Below are 27,355 nucleotides of genomic sequence, written 5' to 3'. Positions count from 1 at the left end.
CCGCCCCGCTCCCGGCCCCCCGGCCCGCCCAGGGGCGGGGGCTGCCCGCACCACGCGGCCCGGCGCGCTGTGGGCTCGTCACTGGCGGCGGCCGCCGGGGGCTGTAGTTCTGGGCGGGAGCCGAGCGGAAGCCATCGGGGCTCTTCCTCAGCCGCCGCTCGGAGGCACGCGGGGCTGCAGCGGGAAGGAGCGGCGCCGGAGGGAGCGCAGCGCGGGCGGTGAGTGAGCGCTCGGCCCGGCCCGGCGCGGCTGTGCCGTCTGAGGGCGAGCGGCGCTCTCTGTGCCCCGCGCGGTGACCCCTGCGGGTCAACCCTCCCTCCTCCGCCCCGGGGCCGCTCCCCGCCGAGCCGCGCCGCCCCCGGGCTGTGAGGTGCGGCGGGCATGCGGCGGCTTCCCTGCGGCTGCTTGCGGTCGGGGCGCGGTGCCCGAGCGTGAGGCGGTGTCCGGGGCCGGCCCCGCGGTCCCGGGCGGACAAGGAATTCCGGTGCCTTTCTGTGTTGGCAGCTGACAGGAGTCTTTTGGCGGTGGCGATGCTGTAATGTAACGCAGTGCTGCGTTTGCTCCGCCCGGGCGGTGTGGGCGGCCGGGCTGCGGGGGTCGCGGTGCCCGCCGGCGGTGCCCGGTGTGACCTTCAGCGGCCCGGGTGCCGTCACCGAGGTTCGTGTCACCGCGCCTGGGAGGCAGCGCTCGGCGGCATCTCCGTTGTTGCCCTTCTTACGTATCGAGGGCAAGGAAATTTTAGCTTTTATCGACTTTAGTTGATCATATTGTTGCGTTCTGATCAGCTGGTTAAACTGGAGTAAGAATATATGTCAGAAAATGTCATTCTGTCGACAACCCTAGTGGAGAAGTGCCATGTGTAGTAGTGGCATGCTCATGTTTTTGTTTTTTAATGCATTCTTCAGCTGTTGCATAGGTCCTATATCTTGATTATGCTTCAGTTATTGTTGACTGATCGTGAGTCTGCTGCAAATACTTAGTATACTAATAAATAACTTCACACAACATCGCAAGGCTGCAGTTGTTTTTATGGTTGTTTTCAGATACTTGTTATCTTTTGAAAGATGTAGTTCTGAGTAAAAATAGGCAGACTTCTTTTTAATTACAATTCTAACAGTGAAACTAAATTGAAAAAAAATATTTTCCAATACCTGAATTTTTCCAACTCTGTAATGACAGTGTCACCTATTAGAATCGTATCAATTTATCAAATTTCTGAGTATCTGAAAATGTCATTTGAAGAGTGTTGGAAAATCAGAGACTTTTCTGATTGTGGTTTGCCTCTAACAGTGGGCTTCCACTATTGTACAGTAGAAGTGCTGTCTTTCAGGATTTGTTTTCCAAGAAGACACGAACATAACATTTTCACTGTGATGGCTACAAAAAAGAAGACATCCTTTTTTCTGATTTGATTGCTAGCGATACTCTGGTGACTGAGTCATATAGATCACTCTGGTTTATTCTAATAAATAAGGATTATAACTTAAAATGCTGAGCCCTGGTTGGGGTATACACAACTTCCTTGGGCAAACTCAGCCGTGCATCAACTGAAAGCATTAGTGATTTCAATTAAATGCTATTCAAGTTCCCATCAAGTTCCCATCAAGTATGCTCTACAGAGAACAAGCTTCAGTTTTAAAAGCAGCTGATTACAACCTTTAAGAACACTTTCCTCAAGAGCATTTATCACATTTTATACTCTAACCAACAAATACACAATTCATGATAGTTCTTGGTTCCTCTGCAATCCTGACATCACTACATGTGTACATAATTTCTTCTGTAAAAAGAAAACCTGCAAGAAAAGATGTATATAGATAGTAATGTTTTGATTGTGCATTTACAGAAAAGAATTAGAAGTTAATAAAACTTTTTATGGGTCTTTAAGGTAGGTAGCATTCATAGTTTCAGATTAAGTTAGACTTCAATTAAGAATTTGCTATTTTTACACTGTGTGCTAAGAGTGGTATAGACAAGCTCCAAACATGTAGGACTTGGAAAAAAAGTAAATCTGAACTGTGGTATTCAATGGTGTGCATGTACACATAAAACATATATACATGTAGTTAACAGGTAGTTTTGCTACTTTGGAGAATATGGACTATTAAAAATGACTGAGAAGGAGAATAAGTGAGCCTGGCCTGGTGTAACTCTGGATAAAATAGGATGAGGGAACATTGTGGCCAGCTTCATGATCCCCTTGCTTTTCATCATTCTCTCAGAGGTGTTCTCCAGCTTCCCCTCTGAAGCCTTACCCCCACCCCGAATTACAAACAGTCCAGGAGCTGTGGAGGAGGCGTTGTTTTTGCTTTGTTTTCTTGCTGTTCCTTTCTTATACATTACTATTTATGGTTGAAGGTCTGTTGCAGGTTTGTTTATGATTATGACACTTGTTACTAGGATTGTGTTGGCATACGCTTTTAAATAATTTTTTTCCTTACATGAGAGAAACATAAGCACTAAGTAGGTTTCTGTAGAGACAGTATTGACTGAAAATAACAGGTGTTAGGCAACAGCAAGTGTTAATTGTGATAGGCAAAGTGTTCATTTAGATTTGTTTTTTAGTAGATAGTCCTTTGTCCTTCATCTCATGCTGGATGGTGTTAAGGATTTGGCCTCTGCTTCTGAGCACTAGTCCCAGGAATGTTTTGGCAGCAATTTGGTGTGGTCATGTTTGGTGTAATAATAGAACTGTTTCATTAACCTTGAAATGCAGAATATGTTGATTGTTATTAGCTGGCTTGACAGCATTCCAATTTTAGTAATGGAAAAAGTACTATGTTAATGACTCAATACAGGTTTTTTTATTGCATATTTACATAGCAGTAAAAGCTGGCATCTCAGAATAATACACTCATTCAGTTGGCTCCCTTTTGGAAAATGGATGTTGTCTTCTCTCTTAATCAAGTTAGAGTCTTCTTTGTTGTCAAAATTTTGTTTGTGTTACTTGTGGCCTAATGTCTTGCATCCTGGAATTGTACAGAGCAGATCTAGTTTAGTCTTTGCAAGTGCTTGTGAGGAACCAGCTGCTCTCAACAAATAGAAAACAGGAATAATAGCATATTTATCTTGAAGTTTGGATGTGGTCAATATAGATGCCAATATTTTGGTTATATTTTTAACTTTCTATGCACACAGAAATTAACACATTTTTCTATGGTTTTCAGTTGTAAAGTGACTGTCTAGCCTTTCTTATAATTCAGATTTGAATTAGAGTTCTGTAGTGGTAGAATGTCTTCAGAATTACATTCTGAATTGAGATGGCAAAGCTTTTTTTCTGCATCCATATTGAATTGCTCAAAGCAGTAGTTACAAAGACAAGAACAATTTTTACAGCTTTATAGCTGCTTTTTCTTTCTCTAAGGCTTTACTTAGTATTACTTTTCCAAGTTAATCTTGGCTAAGGTCTTCTGACTCACTGAAGGAAAAATTAACAAAAATTCCTGTCATGTGGTCAGGAGAACTCATTTTTATCTCTTTGTTACTAAGATCAAACCATGTGTTGAAATCTCATTGGTTTAATGGCATATGTGCCTATTATTTTACTTTTTCTTTTTTTTTTAACCTATGCATAATGATGTCTTACTGTTGAGTAGACCACTGATGTATTTCTTGTAATGTTTTTAACATGTTTTTCCAGCCCTTTTTTTTTGTTGTTTGTGCTTTAATTTTTGTACAATTTTTACTGGGATTTTGTCAGGTCTTGTTATAACATTGGTGAACAGCAAGACTGTTGCTTGGGTCATAAGTGATAGCCCTCCATGCTTTTTAAAAAACTTTTTGGTATGAATGGGATTGCCTTTTTTTTTTTTTTATGTTTCTTTTCCATTTTCCATGCACAGATGAGCTAGCAAGCCTCAGAGCAACTTGAATTCTATGGGGCAGATACAAAGGCATAGGGCTGGTTCTCCCTTCTACAAGAAGCATGCTGTACATACTCCTGATTTGAGCTTACTGCTTGAAGTTAAGTGGGAGTTGAAATGTGAAGCACACATTGTGGAGTAAAATTTAATTTAGAGAGTACAGAAATCCACAGATTGAGATAGGTATGTATGTATGAATGTACATATGTACATAAAATGTTGTCTGATATTTTCATCTCTCTTGAGCCTTCCTTGAAGAAAGCCTCCTGAGAGCACCACTCCTGCACATGGGCTGTTTTCCAACGTTTGAATTCCCCTTGGTTTTTCCATGTTCAATTTAATTAGTAAAAGACTCAAACATCAGTGGGAAATTGGCATATGAGGAGGTGGGGGGACAAAACTAATAAGTAGTAGGTCAGTGTAGAATGAGTATAGTAAATTGACAGTGGAAATAATCTTTATTTATAAAGATTTACAAATAAGACCTGATAAAGTTTTCTGTTTTCTCTTTTGGACATGCCTCTCTGGACGACTTAACAATTTTAATTTCTAGTCCATCTTCTTATAGCATTGTCATATATTTTAAAGCCATGTTGTAAATTTTATGGGGGTTTGTTAAAATGTATTTAATTATAGTTGTAACTTGCAGAAGGAATCTGCAGTCAGGGAATAATTTTATAGCTGCAGCATAAAAGAGTCATGGAGTCACTGTCAGAGTGGCACTGCACAGTGCATTAGCTGGTTGAATTTCTACAGAAGTTGCCCCATGGTACAGAAAACTAGAGCTGTGAGAAGCATTGAAAATGCAAGCATTAACTTTTATGGTGGTTGCTTATCTAGTAAACTTCTCCAAGATTTTACAAGTGAGTTTGCCCTTTCAATTCAATAGCTTGATGTTGGCCTAATGCTCTAGAAAACTTTAAGCCAAATGACTTTTTTCTTTTTTTTTTTTTTTCCCCTCCTTTGGCTGAACTGAGATTGACCTGCAACAAGTAGTGCTTTTGCTTTGCACTTTGAAGAGAGATTAAATCCAATCTTGAGAAGTAGCAACAATCATTTTTACAATTTTCCATTTTAAAATCTCAAAGGAAAAAGATTCAAAGTTGTGGAGAAACTGTCCAATGGTGCTGAACTTTATCTAGCACTACAGTGACTCTTTATATTACAAAATAAATTCATCTTGCATCTGTGTATCTACAGCAGTCTTCTTACATGTCTTTTTTTATACTGTATTGAGTTGTTTTAGAGAAGGATGTGTGTGTAGTTCTTACTTTTCAGCAATCCAATTAAAAAACAGCCTCTAGAAAAAAATCATAAACAAGTGCTGGGAGCAGCTATACATTCAGATAGAAAATGTTTCTGAAATTTCAGTCTTTCTGTTTTTAAGTATTATTAAGTGTCTAATATGGATAATAATTACAGCTTGTAAACAGAGTACATATATAAAGAAATAAATGACAAAACAAGAAGATATTGCTCACAAGTAGGAGCTGACCTTAATGGAAGAAAGTTCTTTTTTGGTCTCCTGCCAAAGTCTACAAGCAGATGAACTAGCAGGCTCCAGGCTTGCTTTAAAAAGCTCCTGTGCTGTCCATTTTGATCTTGTCAAATGAGAGGCTGCTACAGACAGCCAGACAAACCTCTGATTGTTGTGCTTGATGATCAGAGATCGTGGGGAAATGTGAAGAGCAAATTTTAAATTCATGTAAACTTCCAAGAGAATTTTATGTTTACTGAATGTAGGAGGAGGGAAAAACGAGACATTTTTTCTCTTTAATTTTGTGTTTTTCTGTCATCTGGAACTACTCTTGTATTTTGTATGGAAGGTGATTAATTTGTCCTGGCAAGGGAACAGCAGAATTTTCATTTTAGTAAACTGTTCTGATAGGTTAACTGAATTACTCCTAGTAGTTGCATTTTCTGGTTTATATGAGTCTGTGCTGTAGAGAAAACAGTAATTTTGTCATGATCCACAAGGTAAATTTCTGATAGGTCCAAATTTTAATTAACAGACTCCTGAAGGGGAAGAGCTTAAATCAAACAGTTTTATGAAACTTTTTTTTTTTTTAACAATCAAAGTACTCAGAATGGTGGTTTGGAAATCCTACCTTTAGAATCCATTTTTTAAATAAATGTAGCAGCCTGAAGAAAAGCTCTGTTTAGTTGGAGCTGCTGTCCTTTGGCACAAAAGGGAAATGCCTCATTTCAGTGAATGACCTGAACACACTAAATACTATATGAGAGAGGAGGAATGGTGTAGACAAATAGGTAACTGGCAAAGTCAATGCTTAAGGTGAGATGTTATGTGAGCAGGGAGAAAACATATTTTAATGCTACATTTTACATGTACTGTGTAAACTGAGGGTTAAAATGTTTGTTTACCTTTTATAAAAAAAATGTTAATTATAGTACAGAGGGGAAATTCAGACTGAAAGAGAGGAAGTCACATTAGTTTACTCTTTTGAAAGAATGAAATCTATTAAACTTTGGCATTCTCTTTGTTTTATGTTTAGATGATGGCTGAGCCGAGGAGCTGGTGAAGCTCACGTGAAATATCCTGTAGCAGCTTCTACTGATCAGTATAGCCCAGGTGAAATAACCATGTCCTAAGATGGCAGCAAGTTTGGAGTATGAACCAGCCTACAGAAGTGAGTTGATGCCAGATTTGTGAGTGTCTCTGTGGCTTGATGGCTCTCACTCTATCTCTAAACCAAAGCAATCTTTTTACCAAAGCAATAAAGGAATGGTGCACAATGTGACTACAGAATGCTCTTTCCAAGGAAGTGAACTGTGAAGGAAGGACTCATGAGTTTTGCTCACGGGGGCTTGGACAGCATCCCTGGTAAGTTGAAGAAATACTGTAACAAATCCTGAATGTGTTAATGTGTTATAAAGCACCAACGTGAAGGCAACTTTATGCTTCACATTCTTTGTGCTGCTTATGTGATATTGCAAAGGAACAGAAGTGGTGAGTCCATTTAACTTGCTTGTAAAGTCAGCGTGCACTGTGAAATACTGTTTGTAAAATTCTCAGTGTCAATAATCAACATTGGCATTTTTTCCATTGAAAGATACTGAAGATAGTCTTCATCTTTAGTGGAAATGTTGCAAAGGTAATCATCATATACCTTCGATAAGCAGTATGTTAGCAACTTAGAACTAATGGCTCTTTATTGTTGCAATAATTGTGAAGAGATTAAGGGGCACACACACAACACAGAAAGAGTTAAACTTAGTTTCCAGCATTTTGAGTATCATATTTCTTAGAGTGTGATGATAATGGATGATAAGGATGATAATGGAATTTTATATTTGTTCCCCGATTTCAAAGCAGTATTTAGTTGATTTTTGTAGTTACTCTAAGATTGTTTAAGGTTGTTTATGTCTATGTTCATTATCAAACAAATGCATAAAACAGAAGAAAATGAAAAATAGGAGTTTTCTTCAGAAAAGGGAAGTGTAACAACCAGGATAAAGTCAATGAAAGTTTAGAAAATCAATAGCTGGTAAAATGTAGGTCTGTGTTTTAGTTCAATGGAGAGGAAAAGATAGAAACTGAAGCTCCTTACATACATCATATTCAGGAAGCTGGAGGGACACATGGCTAGACCAGCCTTCCAGGAAATTGTGGGGTCAATTCGGGATGAGTAACTTGCAAATATTACAATGTAAATCAAGTATTGATTCAATAAGTATTTTGGAATTTTTTCTGATACCGAACCATTATTTTCAAATATTCTGAAGACTTATAAAGTATTTTATGGTACGTAAAATGTATAATACTGTAGCAATAGTATTAAATATTATATGTATTTAATAATGTACTATTGCTGCCATTTACTCACTTTCAGATGTCTGCTCCAATGAGGACCTTCCCGAGGTAGAGTTGGTGAGCATGCTGGAGGAACAGTTGCCAGATTACAAGTTACGAGTAGACTCTCTGTATCTGTATGAAAATAAAGACTGGATTCAGTCCAGCCCTTGCCATGGCCGCCTTCCGGAAATCACTTCTCCGGCTCGCGAGGAGGAGTCCTTCCGTTACATGAGTGAGTATGGCTGGGCCTAAGACATTAGTTTCCAAATATTGAAGATAAAAATGTGGATGTAAAGTTAATACTAATCTTAGGAAGTGTTCACATCCGGAAAACTTTGGACAGGTGGAAGAGAAGGCTGAGTTCAGGGGAGGTGGTTATAGTTCAGGACTGCGATTCTAAGGGCTGATTTAGCAAGTCCCATGGCTACCTGATCATTAGATTTCACACCAGTGTAAGAGTGGGAACGTGTGATAGTGAAAAAGAGGCAGGAGCCCAGAAATGCACTAGAACAGATGTAATACAAGAGGTATGGAGTATGCAGCAGCTCTGTTTTCAGGAAGGTGTTTCTTTTGATGATGTTTGCTCTGATGTTTTATGTTGATGTTGTGTGTGAAATGCTGTTAATGGTTTCTTCTGGAGGTAGAAAAGGACAAATGCCAGGTAGTTGGGTACTGGATCAGTGTTGATCACTGCCTTCCCGTTCTGAAAATTGTAACTTGTTCCTAAACCTCTCAAATCATAAAGAAGAAAATGGACAGCTTCAATCACATAAAAAAACCTTTAATACATTGAAAATCAAATGTATAGAAGGCTGCCAAAAGAACCAAACAGTTACTTGCCTGTAGTTTCAAGTGTTTTTATGTGAGGAGAATGCATTGTAATCACTTCAGAGAAATGGGGAAGTCCTGTTTCCTCCATATGTTGGAACTATTGGAACAAACCACGTAGAAGAGTGAACTGGATATTTATATAAAATCTGTAATGATTATCTCTTCCTTGTACGTGTCACCCCTCTGAAAGGTTTTTCTGAAATGGTGGTGGTTCTTGTTGTCGTTGTGGTTGTTTGTACTTCAAGCTTCCATCCAGGGTGCACAGCAAAGGAGTAAGACTAAAATATTACCTCCTAAGAGTGCAGTACTCGACAGTTTAAAGCACCCTTGTTATGAGTTGAACTTGCGGGCTTGGAACTCTTAACTGTGGAAAGTAATTGGAAAGCTGCTTAATGTTTATTGCTCAGTCTGTTTCTGATAATAATATTGCAAGCATAAATGATTTTATAGTCAAGTGAATGATTTTGTAGTTTACTGAAAGCAATTGTGTAATCAGTGGGGTGTGTACTTACCTCTAAGTTTGAATTATAAAGAGGTGGGATCAGAGTCTATCAGATGGAACTTGACATCAAATGCAGCTCTGCTGAAGCTCCCTGGTCAGCACCTGTGTGATGGAACACAGGGCTCTGAGAGAAGGACCTTCAGTCAGCATGAGCTTGCATTTTCAAACTGCAGTGAGAGGGAGGGGTTTTATCAGCAATGTTTTCATGAAGCCGGTCATGTTCTGGTTGGCGGTCAAGGTACTGCAGAAAGCGGTGTCTTCCTTCTTCACCCAGAGAGAGAGATGCCAGACAAATACAAATATAAATCAAGATCTAGTTATAATCATTGTTAGATAGCTTGTTAGGTGAAATTTGTATCTTTCTTTCTGTTGCCTGGCTTTGGGAATAAATGTGAAAGTCATACTCTTGAAGCATAACGTGGGGTTTTATGTGCCTATCTTTCTACCCCTATATATGTTTGGAAATGTTTTTACAACTTTTTCCTAGAGAGAATGCTAAAATTATGGTTCAAGTGAATTTTTAGTTGAGGAATAAAAATAAAATAGCAAAAGAGTTTATTGCACTTGAGCTCCTCCTCTTTTTATGGCTGCTGCTGCTATATGAGGTTGATCCCATGACCAGTTGAGTGCCCACTGGCAGTGTTTTCAGTGAGGTGAAAGAATATTTTCTGCTTCAACTGTGGTAGCACAAGAAGCCCTGAATTACAAAAGCTCTGTCTTTAGAATTACTTTGTGTGTATGAATAAAGGGACATGGCAAAACATAGCAAGAATTTTAACCAAAATGAAGACTTGCTTGCAACTTTCGCCTGGCAAGGTGAGTGATTGCGTGTGTGTGTGTGTTCAGAAGAGAGAACTATAACAAACTGTGTATGATTTTGATCCTGTACTGTGAGAAAATAACAAAAGTTATGTAGAGCTAAGTGTCAAAGCTGTTAGTTCTGTGATTTTATTTATCGGAGTAAAGATATTTGCTTTTGATTTTAGGAACCTAACCACCTGAATAACCTTGTATGGAATTACTGTAAATCTTTATTAAGGGGACTGGATAGGAGCTTGTAACTTGAAATCACTGGGTAGGAACAGTTGCCACAGGAGAGCTGGCTATAATATTCTGCCTGTAATGGCTGTAAATTACTTGCATATGTGCAGTGAATTTTCAGATTACTAGTAAGCCAAATAAGTTTGGAGTCCCCTCTCAGCAACTGCTACAGTAAAACTGACCTTCCAAATGCATGTTATACTACTGATAGATATGTATTTAAAATTTTTTGGAGTGTTTCTATTTTTTTCCTGCTTAGAAGTACAGTTAGTACATGGCAATGCTGTAAAAAAAAAACCTCCTAAATACTTGGGACAGCACTTTGGGGTTTTTTGCCTACTAATCTACTGGATAAAAAAGTGTTTGGTTTGCTACATTGATTTACTTTTCTGTTAAGCTCTTAGAGAAACAGTTCAGTAAACCTTTTCCTTCTGTGTTGTTCTTTCTGTTCTGCTGGCTTTCAAGATGGCAAGAAAGTTTCTTTCTATACTAAAATGCAACTTGGTTTTGTTCTTAGCATAGCCATAATGTTATGCTTTAAAAGGTTAATTGTGGACATTATGTATGTAAAGTACAAAGTCTGCTTATATAAGACAAGTAAATAAAGTTAGTGTACACTTTAGCTTGGCACTTCACTATCTCATAATTAAGTATTCAGTCCTCAGCAAGGACAAACAAAAGAACTGAGAATACCACTGTGTATTCAGAGTGAAATGAGTGAGATTTAAACAAGGTAAAAGAGTGAAGGAAATACTTAGACCAAATCCGTAGTAATCTTATTTTGCAGTTCAGTGATGATGGAATTAGTTTCAAAACATGTTAACTTAGACCTTCATTTGAAGGAGATGCTGCTGCCTTCTTCACTTTCATGATCCTCATGCTATAAAGCAAAAATAGCAAATTTCTGTTGTACTTGGACAAGTACAAACATCCATCACTAGCATGGGAGATTTATAATTCTGCTGCCGAAGGAAATCGTGTTTAAATGGTTCCCTAAAAGGCCTAAGAAAGTTTTAATAGTGTAAAAAGTATGTTTGCCCCAGCTTTTATTTTTAGTTGTGGAAAATGCATGCCAAAAAAACCCACCTATTTCCTTACATTTTAATTCTTTCTCCTCTTTGTTCTTTTTCCCCCCCATATCTTTCATTTGCTGTCACTCTAGCTCTTATTGAACTTCCTTCCTCCTCCTTGGATGGATCTCACAAGTTTGCACAAGGTAATTAAGGTGTCTTTGTTACTACCATCTTCTCTTTCTCAGGACATGAACTAGAGCAGACCAGTGCTTTGCATTTTGGCACTGTGTTTTGTTCAAAGTTGTTGCAAATTCTTCATGCTTTGTTTGTTCTTCACTCAATCTTGTTTTTCAAATCCTGCTTGCTCTCCGTTTTCTAATAGTTTTACAAATTCTTCAAATGTTGAAGTCACTCAGCTAGTAAGATGGGATTTACTACTACATCTGAAATGCAGATGTACATCATCTCATCTCTTTTGAATTGTTTTCAAGATGGTGAAGCCCTTAATAAATGCATTTTCATGACTAATCCCTGGGGTCTCCATACTTCCTGTGTATAGCTCTCACACACACTAGTGGGAATTTTGTTTCAGGGCTAAACTATGTGTTCAACTATATTTAGATATGCTCCGATATATGGTTCCCCTTCCCCCAGCAGGCTGGATGATTTAATTGCTTAGCTATATGCAAAAAGTTGATCTTGAGATTTTTCTCCTTCTTCTAAATTTGAAGGATGTGTGAGCACCTCAAGTCTTAGTTAATATTGCTGAAAGCTGTAGATGTTCAACACCTCATTTATCAGTTTCCCAAATGAGTATTGTTTTATATCTCTGAAGCAGAAGTTAAGATGCATTTTCATAGCCTCTGCTAGTTTCATCAACCTGGTACTGTATTTGTATATAAACAACGTCCTCTGAGTTTAGCTCTCCCCCTTCCCACAGTGTTCTTGTATTTCAGCTACTTCAGTAAACATGTTTGTCTCTTCAGTTCTTGGCACAGGTAATGCAGAGCAGAAGACCTACAGTGACGCTGACATGGTCAAACGTCTGTTAGCTGAGGTAAGCTTGTCTCTGTAGTGCTGTGTTGGTGTATTTTAGGGCAGGTATTTGATGAAGGGTTTTGTTCAGCTACTGGAAATTTTGGTTCAGTTATCTACAAGCGCCGCTTTTTAAACACATGGGTGATGACAAGCTGCCCATTTGCTTGCACCATCTCAGAAACAAAATTTAACAGAACTGTGGGTACCCATGGAGCCAATGAGTATAAGAAAGAAGCGGCTTTCTTCTGGTTTCCTGTTGCTCTTCTGCTTTTGCCCTCTCACCACTATTCAAGGTGAGCAGTCTGTTCTGGACAAAGTGTCACTTGAAAGACAAAAGTAATTGTGGCTTCTTCATATGATTCAGCAGAGCCCACATAACCTTTCCAGTACTCAGCACAAAACCCAAAACTGTCCCCAGGTTTGGTGCTGTCCCCTCTTCCTCTTGCTGCAAATGTCTGTGGAAGAGAATATGCTGTATGAAAAACCGCAGTTGTGGATGTGTTCTGGACCCAAACGGTGAAGCATTAATCATTGTTCTAACAGTGTTGATCCATTTGAGAGTGAAGGGGGATCTCAGAGTGGTGATGCATTGAGCAATAGCTAGGAAAATTTAAAGCTACTCTGAATTTAAACGTCATATGATCAAAAGGAGACATTTGTTCTCATTCTGTGAACAGAAAGATCGAGACCTGGAACTGGCAGCTCGAATTGGACAAGCCCTCCTTAAGCGAAACCATTTGTTGATGGAACAGAATGAAGCCCTAGAAGAACAGTTAGGACAAACTCTAGACAGAGTAAGTGATTGCTTTTCCTTGTTTTTTTTCCTTTATTTAGTATTTTTCCCCATTTTTTACTCTCTCTGTTTTTTTCTATTTATGATGGCGGCAAGAGGATTAATAGAAATGGATTATTTAATTGTGAAAACAGGTGATTGGTGCTCTCAGACTACAAAAATATGCTTGGATGTCATTTTTCTAATCATCATTGCCCAATCACCTTTCTCAGTCCAAGAACTGACTATGAAGACTGTATATTGTAATTGCTGAGAAATTATGAGAATGTTACATATCATTAGGGTATATCAGACCATCAGTCTGACTTCCCACCTTAAACTAAGAATCTATAACAGAAGTCAGAATAAGAGGTTGTATCTGACATGACCTGCTACATAACAACTTCACAAGTGAGGAAACAGCCAGAAAATGAACTGGCTTAATGGGGTGTTTACGCTGAGAGTAAACAAATTAATAAATAAGATGTAATGAAAAGTGAATTCTGATCAAGATCTTCATCCATCTTTGCCTATAAGCACAAATTCTCGATCTAATACTTTTTTGTTTTTATTTCTTAAAAAAAAAGAATTAAATAGTTTACAAATAATCCTTGGTCAACAGATGTAGTCTAATGTAGTGAAATGGATTTAGCTGTTTGTATAAAACAGTATGCTGGTAACAAAAATGTACTCATAATCAGCTGCAGGACAGCATAAACTTATGTATTCATATAAAAATTTAGATATGCAAAATGGAATGTAGCTAAATGAGATCTGTCTTTTTGTTTTTATTTTTGGTTGTCCTATGGTACATTTAATGTGGAGACTGGAGGGTACCAGTCTATACATGTAAATAGTTGTTTCTCAGTCCTTCTCTCCAGGAATTCGACAGTTCAGAATAATGGTCATAATCGAAATGATAGTTAGAATGTTAAAATCAAGACATGTATCAAAGCAGCTGGAAAATAATTTTGAACTATTTAAAAACTAGGTTCTGTTGTTCATTTCTGCGGTATCTTGAATTTTCAGTCTCCCTTGCAGTGGTAAAACGATGATTTTGTGAAATTCCTGTAAAATAAATAGAGATGCGAGCTAGTCTTTAATCTCATTTTAGACTGGAGCAGTGATGTTCAAGAGGGCTGCATAAATAATACCCAGTAACACTGTATATCTAAAGTGTATTTCACGAGGTGGTGATCTCTGTTTGTCATAGGTTAACCAGCTGCAGCATGAGCTGTCAAAGAAGGACGACCTGCTGCGTATTGTTTCAATTGCTTCTGAGGAGAGCGAAACGGATTCCAGCTGTTCCACCCCGCTCCGTTTCAATGAGTCTTTCACGGTACCGCACGACCCGTTGCAGCTGGATGTCTTGCAGGATAAACTCCGAGAGCTGGAAGAGGAGAACCTTGCTCTTCGGTCGAAGGTACATCTGACTTAACAGTGTGTGCCATGTGTGAAACCAATCAGGGTGCTTAAAATCCAGCATCAGGGTTTCTCTTGCAGTGGAGGGTGACTGTTTTGTATACAAATCATACCCTCCACGCCCACATCCCTCTGTTTCCTTCGTTCCTCAGTGCCTCCAGAGTTCTCTAGTAGTCCGTTCTCAGTGCATTTGTGATATGTGGAAGAATATGGGAACATATATAAGCACCCAGCAAAAGTATTTGGACCCATCAGACCCTCAGGCTCATGTGACTTGTTTTGATATAAATCTGACCACAATTAACAGGAGTATTTTGGGTATTCCATTCTGTTGCCATTATGTTTTCATCAGATGACATTTAATATTAAGGGTTAATAAGCTTCTAATTAAATTATTTTAAAGACACACTTAGTTTTGACTGTGTGATTAGTTTCTGTATTTTAACTGATTTCTCTTGTGTATAAAACATGAATACAGGTGCTGTGCCATTAAAAGGATAAATACTAAATGGCCAGACAAAGTAATGGCTATAAAAGTCTTGGAGCCTACAACAAAGGTTCCAAGAATTGGAATCTACAGATGCAGTGTCTTTTCTTTGGTAGTGAAGAGTGCAACTTGTAAAATGGTACATTGGTTAAAAGTGGCTCCTTTTGTTGCTTGTAAGGAAAGGAGGTGTTGTTTGTAAGAAGAGTGGGATTTGGGGTTTTTTTGTGTATGGTGGTTTGGGTTGTTTTTTTTTTTTATTTGAGCCTTTCACAGTGTAAGCTTGATTCAGCAGTACATCCCTTTAATGTCAACAACATATACTTTTCCCTTTGTTTTGTTTCCAGAATACTCAGCACGAGATGCACATTCTTCCTAAAACTCCCTGAGACCAGATGGATAGTTTAGTAGTGCTGTAGGATAAGAAAGAGAAAATCAGATTGCATTTATTGTGCTCCTGACCCTGCACAAGACCAGGCACAGATTAATTTAGTCTACTTTAGTGTGAAAAAATTGAGTGAAAAGAGCATGCTATCATTCTGTGATACAATACAACCTTCATTGATTTGAAATAGCCTCAATCATAGTGAGCCTATATTTGCTTTTTTTGCTTATTTTCATATGACAGCTTTATGTAAAGAAGTGTGTTAGCCTGCACTGGTGTGGCTATACTGCTGTGCTATTTGCTCACATAATCTTTAAAACCATTTACTAAGTTTTGTGGTGTGAGTCACTTACTGGCAAAGTCCTGAACATAGAAGACTTGTCTGTGCTGAGTTCAATATTATCATCCTCACAGTCAAAACGGAAGTGGCAATCTAGTGTGCTTGATATTGTTTAGATATGTTGTGATATTTGGTCTCTGGCCCAGAAAACTTACATTCCAAACAGCCTAGCTGGGGAATACGGAGAAAAACTGTTCTACCAAGAGCTTTTCAGTGCCATAAAAGATTTGGCTAACATCATGCAGTTTTCAAGATTTTTTTACTCTATGAAGTTTTAAAGTGAATTTAATTGCTTACTTCTGATCACTGTCTTGGTTTACTTTCCCTATCAAATTACATCTTTTTGCAAAAATTTTTTATTAGAGCCAAGACATCAGGTTTTGTTCATGTGTCTGTGTGTCTTTCACTCAAGAGACCTATAAAATTCAGGAAAACAGGTTGTGGTGGAAAAAACAATTTGGAAGTGTGAGCAGATGCTAGAGGGGAGATTCTTCCATTGCAAGAATTTTAGAAATAATAATTTATGACATTATAGATAAACTGAAATTGTTATTGATAAAGCAATAATTTTCTTGAAGGCTTGCCATCTGAAGACAGAAACCATCACGTATGAAGAGAAGGAACAGCAGCTGGTCAATGACTGTGTCAAAGAACTTCGTGAGTATCCAGGTTGCATCTTGCAGTGACAAAATGGTATTTGAAATAACTAGTACCTATACCTTCTTAGTTAACCATGAATCAAAAAATGAGCTTCAGTAATTTATGCCAGTCATTCAAGACTTGCTCTTTACCCAAACGTAAAATTGTTTCTGTATTTCATCAAGTTTCACTCTGTCATTTAAATGTAGGTATGTATGTTGTGTTTATAGAGAGCAAATGAATGAGAAGTCTAATGTTCATGAACTTCCTAAACTGAAGCCTACAGGTACTAGAAAATTGACAAAATATTCATCTTGTATAGAGTATTCAGCACACTTGACACTGAAATGTATCAGTGCATAGACTCTTAAATCTACAAACTCCGTTATTTTTAAAATATATATTATGAACCAAAGCATTTAAATTAGCATGTGTTGTAATTTGTCTAGAACAGTTGTTTGTATTTGCTTTGGTGATTGCTTATTTGCAAAGAATTGCAGCTACTCTTATAGAAGTGCATGTTAAGTTGTTGGGGGGTTTTTTGTGGTGGTTGTGTAAACTGGTAGTACATTTTTTATCTGTAGTCATTTGGTGTGTACTACTTCCTTTGTGCACAATAACCTTAAGCTTATATTTTAAGATTATTTTTTTTCTATACAACCACCATAAAGAAGACTGGATTGCTGCTTGATTTTTCTTGTTCCAAATGACCACAAAATATTATTAATTGATGCTTAATTGGTTAATTTACTCTGATCCCTCTGGGAAAATATATATCTTTTGCAAATAGAAGGTCTCCTATTTTCCTTCAGTGAATATGTCTGTGAGTTCACTCTTTTATTCAATTCTAGAGCACATGTAGGCATGCTAGGTAAATTAGACTTGCAGAAAGAATCTTATCCCAAAGGGCGTGTTGCCTACAGCTGTAAGATTCACATTTTCACAAAAATGGTATCTGACTGAGCTTAAATGCCCATGGGCCTATAAAGCATGACCTTGTTCTGCAGTAAATCTATGAGGTACAACAAGGGCTAAATTTGTAGTGTCACCTTTATGCAAGATTGATCAGACTTTCTTATGACTTTGCAATGCTTTCAGGGCAAGTATACAAGCAAGACTAACTGTGTAAAAATATGTCAGCTTTTTGAGTTGTTTTGTCATCTCACTTGATGAAGTGATTGCTCAAAGAAAAAAGAAACAGGAAATTGTATTCAGTGGGTCTTTGGGGAGGAGATAGTGACCAGAATCAGGAGTGTATGCTACGCTTGACAAGGTCTGACAAAATGCCTTTCCTTACAAAGAATGGTAGTTAATAACAAGATTAATTCAGAACCCAACTTCTTCAGCATATTCCAAGTCTGGCCTTGGTTGTGAGGGGTTGGGTCATTTGAAATTGTTTTTAACAGCTTACCTTGGATTTTATTACGGTCATTTCACATACCTGTGATGTGTATTTCAGGTTCCGCATACTTAGCTCTTAATATGTTGCACCTGCATTTGAAGTTAACTCCTTCTCCGCCTCCTCCATAATCTTTTCTTTATGGATGCTCTAAGGCACCTACTCTTATGCATTATGAATTGATTTCCTAAGAGTATTGGTTGTTTTTGCAGATTATTCTTGACTTTCACTCGTCCTTTCTGGGTTTGGGGTTTAGTTTGGGGGTTTTTCTCATTTGCTGGGAGAAGGTCTCTACAAAGTTTCTTTTTATGTTTGTAGGGCAAACAAATGCTCACATTTCCAGGATAACAGAGGAGTTGGCAGAGAAGAGTGAGGAGGTGGTTCACTACCAGGAAGAGATCTCATCCCTCTTGTCTCAGATTGTAGATCTTCAACATAAATTCAAAGAAGTAAGGGAATGCTGATAAAGAGTGTCCATGTGTGTGTCTGTGTATGTATCTGTGCAGCATGTGCTTGCCAGTGCTTACAGCAGGTAAAAATTTACCTGCAAACCTGAAGCTTACATTGCAAGACAGTGCCGGTTTCAGGAAAGTATGGCAGAGGATCAACCTCTCAGGGACATCAGCTGAGAAAATGATGAGCATCTTTTTGTGTTTTCAGAATGTGATTGAGAAGGAGGAGCTGAAACTTCACTTACAAGCCTCCAAAGATGCTCAGAGACAGCTGACAGCAGAGGTACTTAAGGTTTCTACATATATACATTTAGATAAATGTTTGGAATAGAGTACAGGAGAAAGAAAACACAGAGAATGGGAACTGCTACTTTTTAATTATGTAGGACTTCTAATCTTTCATTGTGGTTGGAGTCATATGATTGGAGGAAAAGAATAATTACTTTGATCTACACAAAAAATTTTCTAGTTCACAGGGGTATGAAGGGCAAGGAAGATGTTTCAAGTAGGGAGGTCTTAGTATTCTTAGTGGTTACAAGAAAAAATGTTTTAGTGTGAATATTACTGATTATATCAACAATACTGTAGCTCATTAGGTTTTAAGGCAGTTCTCTTTATTTTGCTTCTTTTGCATCAGTAGTTACTGTATTTGCAGAGTTTTTCAATGTATTTTTCTTTGGATTTCATCATACTTTTTCCTGTTTTGGATCTTAATATGGACTTCATACTTTACCAATAAAATCATATGGTTGCTCTGCTGATTCTTGTCCATTCCAGATGTTGGCTTGTGGCATGCAGCTGGAAGAATGTTAGTGTTGAATCAGTCACTATAGGTTCCTGTAGGAGTTCATTCAGTTTCATTCTTCTTCTCTTTGAAGAGATCACGCAATGGCCTCTTTTCTCTTTCAGCTCCATGAGTTGCAGGATCGGAATGCAGAGTGTCTGGGGATGTTGCACGAGTCCCAAGAAGAAGTGAAGCTGCTGCGCAGCAGAGCCAGCTCTGCTGCCTGTCTCTGCCACCGCCAGTCCTGTGGAGCATTTCCTGTGGTAACAAACACTGCTAGCACGGCACACACCAGCTGGCACAAACAGCCTGTAGTAGCACACAGCTCTAGGAGTACACTGGCCATTACAGGACCTGCAGCAGAAGATGTTTTCTAGCAGGCAGAGGAGCTGATCTAATAGTTTTTCAGTTTTTCAGTGTGTACACTTATGAGAATTTTATGTATTTGGAAACTAACCATTCCCTTGTATCACATTGTGATACTACAATTATTTTTCCTTTTTTATATGTCATTTCTGCTAATGAGGGATTTAGCATGTTCTGCAGCTTGTGCTCGGTTGTGCTAGTGTATTGTTCAATGTTGATGTGAATTTTGTAACTTGACAGTGTTTCTTAAAGAAACAAAGCATCTTTTCAAGAATTCAAAGAGTAATTTTATGGCCTTGTGAGATTAAATTTGAAGCATCATGAGTAATGCACAACCTAACTGAGTGCCAGAGATGACTAAACTAGTGGAAAAGGGTTAAAGGCTTTGATTTTCCCCTTCATATTAGTGTCAGGTATGTTCTGAATACGGTACTCAAAATATCTAGGCTGTACTGGGAATTCATCAGGTTTTGATTGATTGTTCTCTATACAGAATCACTCATGTTTGGCCTTTTAAGAGTGCTTTTACAATTGTAACTTAACTAAAGAAACCAACACAAAGAGTACATGAAGAAAAAGCAGATGTTGCTAATGAAAACTGAACCCAGACTGGTTACACATAAGTGTAGTTATGGTGGAAAACTGCCCCCCGTGCTCTTCCTTCAGAGTCCGAAGGGTTTATCCAAAGCATTGTCCATGTTTCTTCTGGGGAAACATGGAGATTTTTAGAAGTAATTTTTACAGATGTTTTCTGCTAAAATTTTTAGAAGGAGGACTTGAATCTAATTTGTCGGCTCTTGTGGTTTTCATATTTCTCTAGGATTCCATTGCAGCAGAAATTGAAGGGACAATGCGGAAGGAGTTGAGTCAGGCTGATGAATCTGTTCTCTCCAAGCAAAAGTATGTTTTCAGATCCTTATGAGCTGTTTTGATATTTTTCTATAGACTTGTACTCAGTAAGGTGAAACTGATTTCTAGGAGTCTATAAATGTGTATATTCTCTCTATAGTAAGTTTTCTACATACCTTAATAAAAAAATGTTAGTAGTATTTGGTAATGTTTTTAATTTTGAAACCTACTATTCGTACTGGATTCTGTGAAGAAGTTGGAAATTTGCTAAAAGGATGTAATTTCATTCTTTAATTAATGAGATTTTTTGATCCAGATTCTCTGATGCACAGGACTAGCTTTATGTCTTTTAATGCTTGTAGAAAAATTCCCAGACAAATGACATTATACCAGAAAGATTGATAACAGTTTTCAAAACCCTGAAGACGTGTTCCTGGATCTTATACTTCTGAGCAAGAATTAATAAATAAAATACATGCTTCTGAATATTCCAAAATAGAGTAGAGGTTCAGGTCTTTCAGGTTAAAGTAAGTGGTGATTCTGATACTTAGTAGAGGAGTTCTCCTGAAAACATGAGTGCCTTAGGCAATCCTGTTTTTCTGGACATCTTTTTAGTGAGGTCTCTACAGACTTTTGAAAATCTGTTTTTCAGAGCTTTTTCTTTATGGTATCTTTTTTGCCTCTGAAAACCACATTTGTTTGCTTGTCTTTTCTGTAGGGATCAACAGAAACGAGTATTTGACACTGTCAAGACTGCCAATGTCATTCGTGGCCGCTTCTCTTCCTTTCCTGCTCCATTGCCAATCCCTGGATCTAATCGGTCAAGTGCTGTTATGACAGCAAAACCCTTCCAGTCTGGTGTGCACCAGTTGGAGAGCCACGCACGGATGGCCATGGGGAACAGCTCTGAGAAGAATTTGAAGTAGGAAACACAGCCTGTTACCTTCTTCTGAAACTAACTGATTCAAAACTAAATCCAGATTAGACCTCTGCTGTGTAATGGAGACATAGTTAGTTTGGTAGTCTTAATATATATTATTATTTGATGTTTCTTACAGAGACACTCACATTCCTGGCCAGCCGGGAAGCCCTGGAGACAATGACTTGGTCACAGCTCTGCACAGGCTCTCCCTGCGTCGTCAGAACTACCTGAGTGAGAAGCAGTTCTTTGAGGAGGAGTGGGACCGAAAACTGAATTTGTTGGCTGAGCAGAAAGAGGAAGCCAGTGGCTTCAGTACACCAACAGAAAGCTCTTTTTCCTCGGGTACAAACTCAGAATTCACTGATCTCTCTGCCAGCTGTAGTAATCTCCGTGTCCTCCTTCCAGAAAAATTGCAAATTGTCAAACCCATTGAAGGTAAGAGGATGATCTTCCTTTCATCAGCAGAAGAGGATTTTAGATTCCCCAGCTAAATCATTGTCGGTGTATGTATAGCTAGGTGTGATGTGCAGTAACAGGAAGCAGTAGTATTTGGTAGGCTCCATGCCAACCAGCTCATCAGCATCACTTTCTACTTGGCTTTCTCACATGGGGCTGAGTGTTTGGCTGTTTCCTCGCACTGCCATCCGGGTGCATCGTGTGGATCACAGTGTTGGCACCAGCTGGCTGCAGTCATTTTGATGATGAATTCTTGTAACTCAATACAATAGTAGGTAACAGCTCTCTCTTCTCTTTTACCACCCCAGGATCTCAGACCCTTTTTCATTGGCAGCAGCTTGCTCGACCCAATCTAGGCACCATTCTTGACCCAAGACCAGGTGTTGTTACTAAAGGCTTTACCCCTCTGTCTGATGACACTGTGCACCACATATCTGACCTGGAGGAGGATGATGAGGAAGAAAGTGAAGGAGGCATAACATTTCAAGCACAACAGTCCTTCCCAGAGGAAAAGAAATGTACACTGGCAAAGCCAGTGTCAGGGATTTTCCTGCCACCTATTACTTCAGCAGCAGTACCGCTCACCGGTAAGAGGCACTGCTACTGTTTCTTCCAGGTTTTATTTTGCAGTGTCCTTTTCTCTATGGAATGTGTTTGACTGTGTTGACTGTGTGACAATGCTGTCTTTGTTCTTTAAAAAAAAAAACTAAAAAAATTAGCAGTGATAATAACACTGTCTTAAAATTTTATTAGTTCTTATGTGCCTTTATTTGTACCCTCAATGGATGTAAATTTTTCACGTTGCAGCCTCAAATCCAGGGAAGTGTCTGTCTTCAACAAATTCCACATTTACCTTTACTACCTGTAGGATTCTTCACCCATCTGATGTCACTCAAGTTACTCCCAGGTATGAGGACTGCTAACATCCTAAATGTTGCTGCATAGGATTAAACAGTTACTTTCTGGCTTCTGATACATGGACCAGTTTTAAAAAATACCAAGGCAGCTAGGCAACACCTAAGATATTACTGATACACATAGTTGTGATTACAAAGGGAAACTTGGTATTCTCTAGAGTGAGAGTTAAAACAGGTTAAGGTAACTTAAAGGAAGTAAATTTTAACTCTTAACTAGCAAGTGCCTTATATCATATACCTGGTGTTAAAAAAAAAGATTCTGTGATAATTTATTTTCCAATTCTGTCATATATTTTTTAAACTAATTGGACAATGATTCTATCTAATACAGTATAAGTGATCACAGAAGGTAGATTCATTGATACTTTGCAGAGCAATAATTCTGAGTCTGCTAAAGCTGGAACTGTCACAGCTAATAGCAGTGGTGTTCTGTATACTGAGGCAAATGCAGAGCAGATATAAAGATCTCTCATGTGTGCATATTCTCTGTTTTGCTTTTATTTTATTTCAGCTCCATGGGTGCTCCATTTTCACTGGGAAATTCCAGCAGTACTGGAAACTCAGTAGGGAGTACTCCAGCCATTCCTTACAGACTTAGTATCGGAGAATTTCTCACCAACAGAAGAGACTCAACTACTACTTTCAGCAGCACAAGCAGTCTGGCCAAACTTTTGCAAGAACGAGGCATCTCTGCCAAGGTTTACGACAGCCCCATATTGGAAAAACTGCCTTTGCTACAACCCCCTCGAACTCTTCCCATTCCTTCTACTCCACCAAATTCTCCATCGCGTTCACCTTGTCCTTCCCCTCCACTGTTTGAGCCTCGAGTGCATCACTCTGAAAATTTCCTGGCTTCTCGACCAGCAGAAACATTCTTGCAGGAAATGTATGGCCTCAAGCCCTCCCGTAACACTCCAGACATAGGCCAGCTGAAGATGAACCTGGTGGACAGACTGAAGAGGCTGGGCATTGCCAGGGTGATCAAGCCCCCTGAAACACAGGACCATGGGAAAAATCAAGGGCCAGAGGTTGGCTTGAAGAGGCAGGACTCAGCTGGGCTTTTAAATGCAGGTAGCAACTTAATGGTAGGACTGAGAAGAAACCAGAGTCTTCCAGCCATGATTGGAGCACTGGGAGCTCCAGCTTGCACACAGTCATCGAAAATGGGTGTCCTAAAAGAAGACTAACTGGCTTGAAAAATGTTTGAGTTAGAGCATAGTAAAAGATATGAGGGATGACATCCAGTGCAGGCATCACTAGATGTGTTACAGAAGAGTTGGAGAAGGCACGTGCATGTTAGAGATGTGGGAGGGACAAGTGTTGGGATCAAGGAGCAAAAGAACATTGCTTGGGGTTTGAGGAAGAAGGCTTTTGTGGGAGAAAAGAAAGAGGAAACCAAAGCTTAATTTTGAGACCCCCTTCAGCATCTGTCTTAACTTAAGCAAAAGTAAAAGACTATTTTAGACATTCTCAGTGTTTTAACCCTTTAAACTGTATGTGTAGGACTGTCTTACAGGTGTCCTACTTTTTTCCAGCATATGACCATAGTATTTTACTAGTCGTTAGCAGTCAGGCTGTATCATTTAAATATATTATTAAAATAACAGTCAGTCTGACCAGTATTACTGATCCAAATTCCTCTCTGTAGCAAACAAATTCGAAAACTCTTTTTATTCTCTTGTATTTTCCATCTCAGAAACTCTGCTCTTTTGAACTCCTCCCCACTTTGAGAAGCAGGGGAGAGAGTATGTAGCTCTGTGTTAGAAAACAATACTTCAGTTTACAAACACAGAAACTGGTGGTCAGGATTTGTATTTTGAAATAGTGCAATTGTGCTAGTGAGGTATTAACAGAAGTTAATTTTTTTCCCACAGCTTCAGAACGAAGCACACAGAGGAATGTGCAATGAATAAGAATTAAGAAGCAGGAAAGTATGTATTGGGGAAAACTTCAAGCTAAAAAATCTTTCCAAAGTGTAGTGTGCATCTGTTTAAATGAGGATATTTTTGCACACACACACACATATCTCAGGCACATTTCAGTGTTGCAAAAGGAAATAAACCCTTGGTGCTTGATGATTCAGGGTTTCTTTTTATTTGACATATGTGAAGAACATTTACATCAAGAAAAGTGTTGGAAGTTCAGTAGCCTGCCTCTTCTCTTGACAAGTAGACATTCTGTACTTTTGGGAGTTCTGCAGTAAACTTTATGCCTTTCATTCACTTCTTTCTGATTTTAGGCAGGATTTATTTCAAAGATTTCATTAAGAGCAGAATTTGCCAGTCTGTATTTAGAAACAGGAAGAAAAAATCTGGTGTTCTTTGAGGCATTTTAATGAACATTGTAATCCAGTGTTTTGATTGATGGAGTGTGGTTCTGAACATAACTGAGGCAGACTTTCCAACTCAAAAGAGAACTCCATTTTAGAAATCTGGTTTCTGAGTGGTAATCATCAAAATACTACTGCCCATACTGCTTTTTTGTCTCCTTCCTGTCAAAGGTTCTAGTCATAACTGAACAATCTATAGTAGATTTATTGTGTAACTTAAAGAATAAGAAGTTTGCCCAAAACCGCTTGGAGGAATGGGTCTTTGCTAGTGACCTGAAGGGAAACAGGTTCTTAGTCTTCATGTACCTGTCAACATTATAAAATTATTTTAGTTTCCATACAGTTAGATAAAACAGTTAAGTTTACCTTGCCTGTATGCAGATGTGGGACATCGCTGGTAGCTGTTGGGTGTGTGGTGTGAAGAATCAGTGCAATTACACTGATTGGCGTTTGCTGTAAGGCACATCCACCGTAATCAGCACCTTTGTTGCTGCAGGGTTGAGTGGAGTAGGGCAGGAAAAGAAAGCTTCTTAACTTTGTTTATAGGAAATTTGTAACGTGGCCTTTCTGCTTTTACAGTTCCATAGATCTTGTGATGACTCTTTGATAAAAGTTTTTGTTGTTTTTTTTTTTTTTTGTAAAAGGAAAAGGAGTAACCACTTCAAACTTGCACAGGGATTCTGAGCAGAAACTTGTCTGTCAGCAGCGCACAGAAATATTCAGGAACTCCTGGAGTTGCCTTTTGCTCTTTAAGCAAAATCTTACACTTATAAAAGGTGAATTTTATTTAAAAGACTGTATACGGGTTCATTTTGTTTTTTAAATGAAAAATATTTAATTTTTTCCTGTAAGTATTTATGTTTGTCCGTACTTAGCCATGTCTTGCCTAGCTACATAAGGTGAGAGTGAAAGGAGGGGGTGCTGTTTTGGTCTCCAGTGAACTGAGACAGGTTCTGCTATGTATCTGGAACTTGCAGGGCAATGATGAGCTGATGAAAGATTAGACAGTTTGGTATCAACAGAGAAGTGTGTAGCCTGTCAAAGTCTGTCCATTTTGTGTGTTTAGTGTAGGAATACATGTAAGTTACAGAAGGTATTAACGCTGTGTTTCTAACTGGCTTCATTAGCTAACTCCAGCCATTGGATCATTCTGTGTGTTAGCAGAGTGGCTAATCAGCTAAAGCAGAATTCCTCTAATCTAAAAGCATATAAATTAAATGCATATTTCTCTTTGGGATGCTTCCATATTCCATAGCCCAACAATATAAAGTGGTTCGGTTCAAACAATGCTATGGATGTCGAGAGGTTGGTTGGCTTGTTTTCTGTAGAATGAGATTTATCATCAGATACTTTTACATAAGGCAAAAAGAAAATGGAAGAGCCTGTATTCCATTGTGTTTGTGTGTTTATCCAGTTGGTCAATGCTGTGGTGCATTTGTTGAAATTCTGTCATGCATTTATACCTTTGGATGGTCATGGATTACATTTTGTAATACATCCCTAACTTGCAGCGACAGAGAAAATTCATACTTAGAAAGTTTACTATTTTGTGCCAAAACCTGGAAGATAAACTTTTTTCTAATAACATGTGTTTCTGAAAACATTTTAGAAGTCGCCATCATTCTAGGACCTGATTTGGCTTCTGTTGTCTCTTGTAAGAGAGGTGAAAAACTTGCATGACTAAAATAGCTAAGATCCTGCACCAGACCTTTTGTTTGAGTGGGAGGTAAACCTAGAAGGAATGGAGAATTGCATTTCAGCAAGGTTCTGTTATCTTGCAGGTTTGAGTCAAAAACCGATGCTAGAAAGGACTTATACCTATGCTTGTGAAAGTCACAAGAGACAGAAGGAAATTCTTGTATTTACCTGTATTCCAACTGTCTTAAACAAAGCACAAACTTAAAGCTTTCTAGTTTCACTGTTTGTTTTGGATAAACTCAGTGATACCTGCATGCTCAAAATGCCTCTGGTCAAAGTTAAATATCTGCTGCAGTCAAACAGCAGCAGAGAAGGAAGGAGAATAATTGGGATTGGGCTTCATTTGGCTGTTACATGAGGGGATTATACACAATGTTTAACAGTCTGGGATTTTCATGGTATTTTTTTCATCTGCTTTTTGCACTTACTGTTGTTTCATAGTGGAATGTAAATTTGATAATAAACATGTATAACATGCCATTTTCCAGTATTTTGGTCATCTTCTGTGGTTTGTTCCAGATGTCATCTTGTTATAGAACACTGTAGTATACAAACCTAAAATTGGGCTTTTTTTGGCTAAAATTGAGTGATTATTATATACAAGTTTAGTGAGTTGGTATCTGCAGAAGTGGTGGCTTTAGAAGCCAGGAAATCGATTTAAAAACTGGGATCAGGCTGTGCTGGGCTGTTGTGTTTATACCTAAGCAGGTACAGGTGACAGATGTGCAGTACAAGTTGTGGTCTGACTTTGCATAGTAAATATGTGAACAGAGAACTTTCTGCTGCACTTCAGAAAGCCTTTTACTTGAGAAAAACTTCACAAATGAAGAATAGCTTATCAGCCTCCAAACAATATTTGAATGTTGAGCCTCATTTTAAATGAATCCGTTTTGTTTTCTGGTATTTTGGCATTTTTTTTGTGGGGGTGGGGGTGTGGTGCTTTGGTTTTTTTCCCTCCCTTATTTTACAGCAGCTGTGTTCCTCTAGCATTATAGTGTTGTGTTGTCTAACACTGGACATCTCAGTAGCTGATGTTATG

The 27,355-nt window shown here is 38.6% G+C and overlaps 1 protein-coding gene across 2 annotated transcripts; it reads left to right on the top strand.

Moving 5' to 3' along the window:
• The first annotated feature begins 72 nt into the window (after positions 1-72).
• Positions 73-26,806, top strand: TRAK2 (trafficking kinesin protein 2). 2 transcript variants are annotated; one of them, XM_032692634.1, is made up of 17 exons: positions 73-218; positions 6,377-6,511; positions 6,597-6,705; positions 7,715-7,909; positions 12,051-12,121; positions 12,780-12,896; positions 14,088-14,297; positions 16,084-16,162; positions 17,862-17,992; positions 18,204-18,278; positions 18,905-19,042; positions 19,966-20,045; positions 20,713-20,916; positions 21,053-21,351; positions 21,681-21,959; positions 22,180-22,279; positions 22,801-26,806. In XM_032692634.1, the coding sequence occupies exons 3-17, from the start codon at positions 6,669-6,671 to the stop codon at positions 23,474-23,476; spliced, it is 2,691 nt and encodes an 896-aa protein (XP_032548525.1). In that variant the 5' UTR covers positions 73-218; positions 6,377-6,511; positions 6,597-6,668; the 3' UTR covers positions 23,477-26,806. The 2 variants fall into 2 exon arrangements, with proteins under 2 accessions (XP_032548525.1, XP_032548526.1); XM_032692635.1 differs by lacking the exons at positions 73-218; positions 6,377-6,511; positions 6,597-6,705; positions 7,715-7,909 and adding an exon at positions 7,922-9,826 and having other exon boundaries at positions 12,005-12,121.
• Positions 26,807-27,355: the final 549 nt, after the last annotated feature.

Source organism: Chiroxiphia lanceolata, chromosome 7 (genome assembly GCF_009829145.1).
Source record: "Chiroxiphia lanceolata isolate bChiLan1 chromosome 7, bChiLan1.pri, whole genome shotgun sequence".
Taxonomy (NCBI): Eukaryota; Metazoa; Chordata; class Aves; order Passeriformes; family Pipridae; genus Chiroxiphia; species Chiroxiphia lanceolata.
Note: the sequence above shows the minus strand (reverse complement) of the source record. Positions and strands in the feature narration are given on the sequence as shown.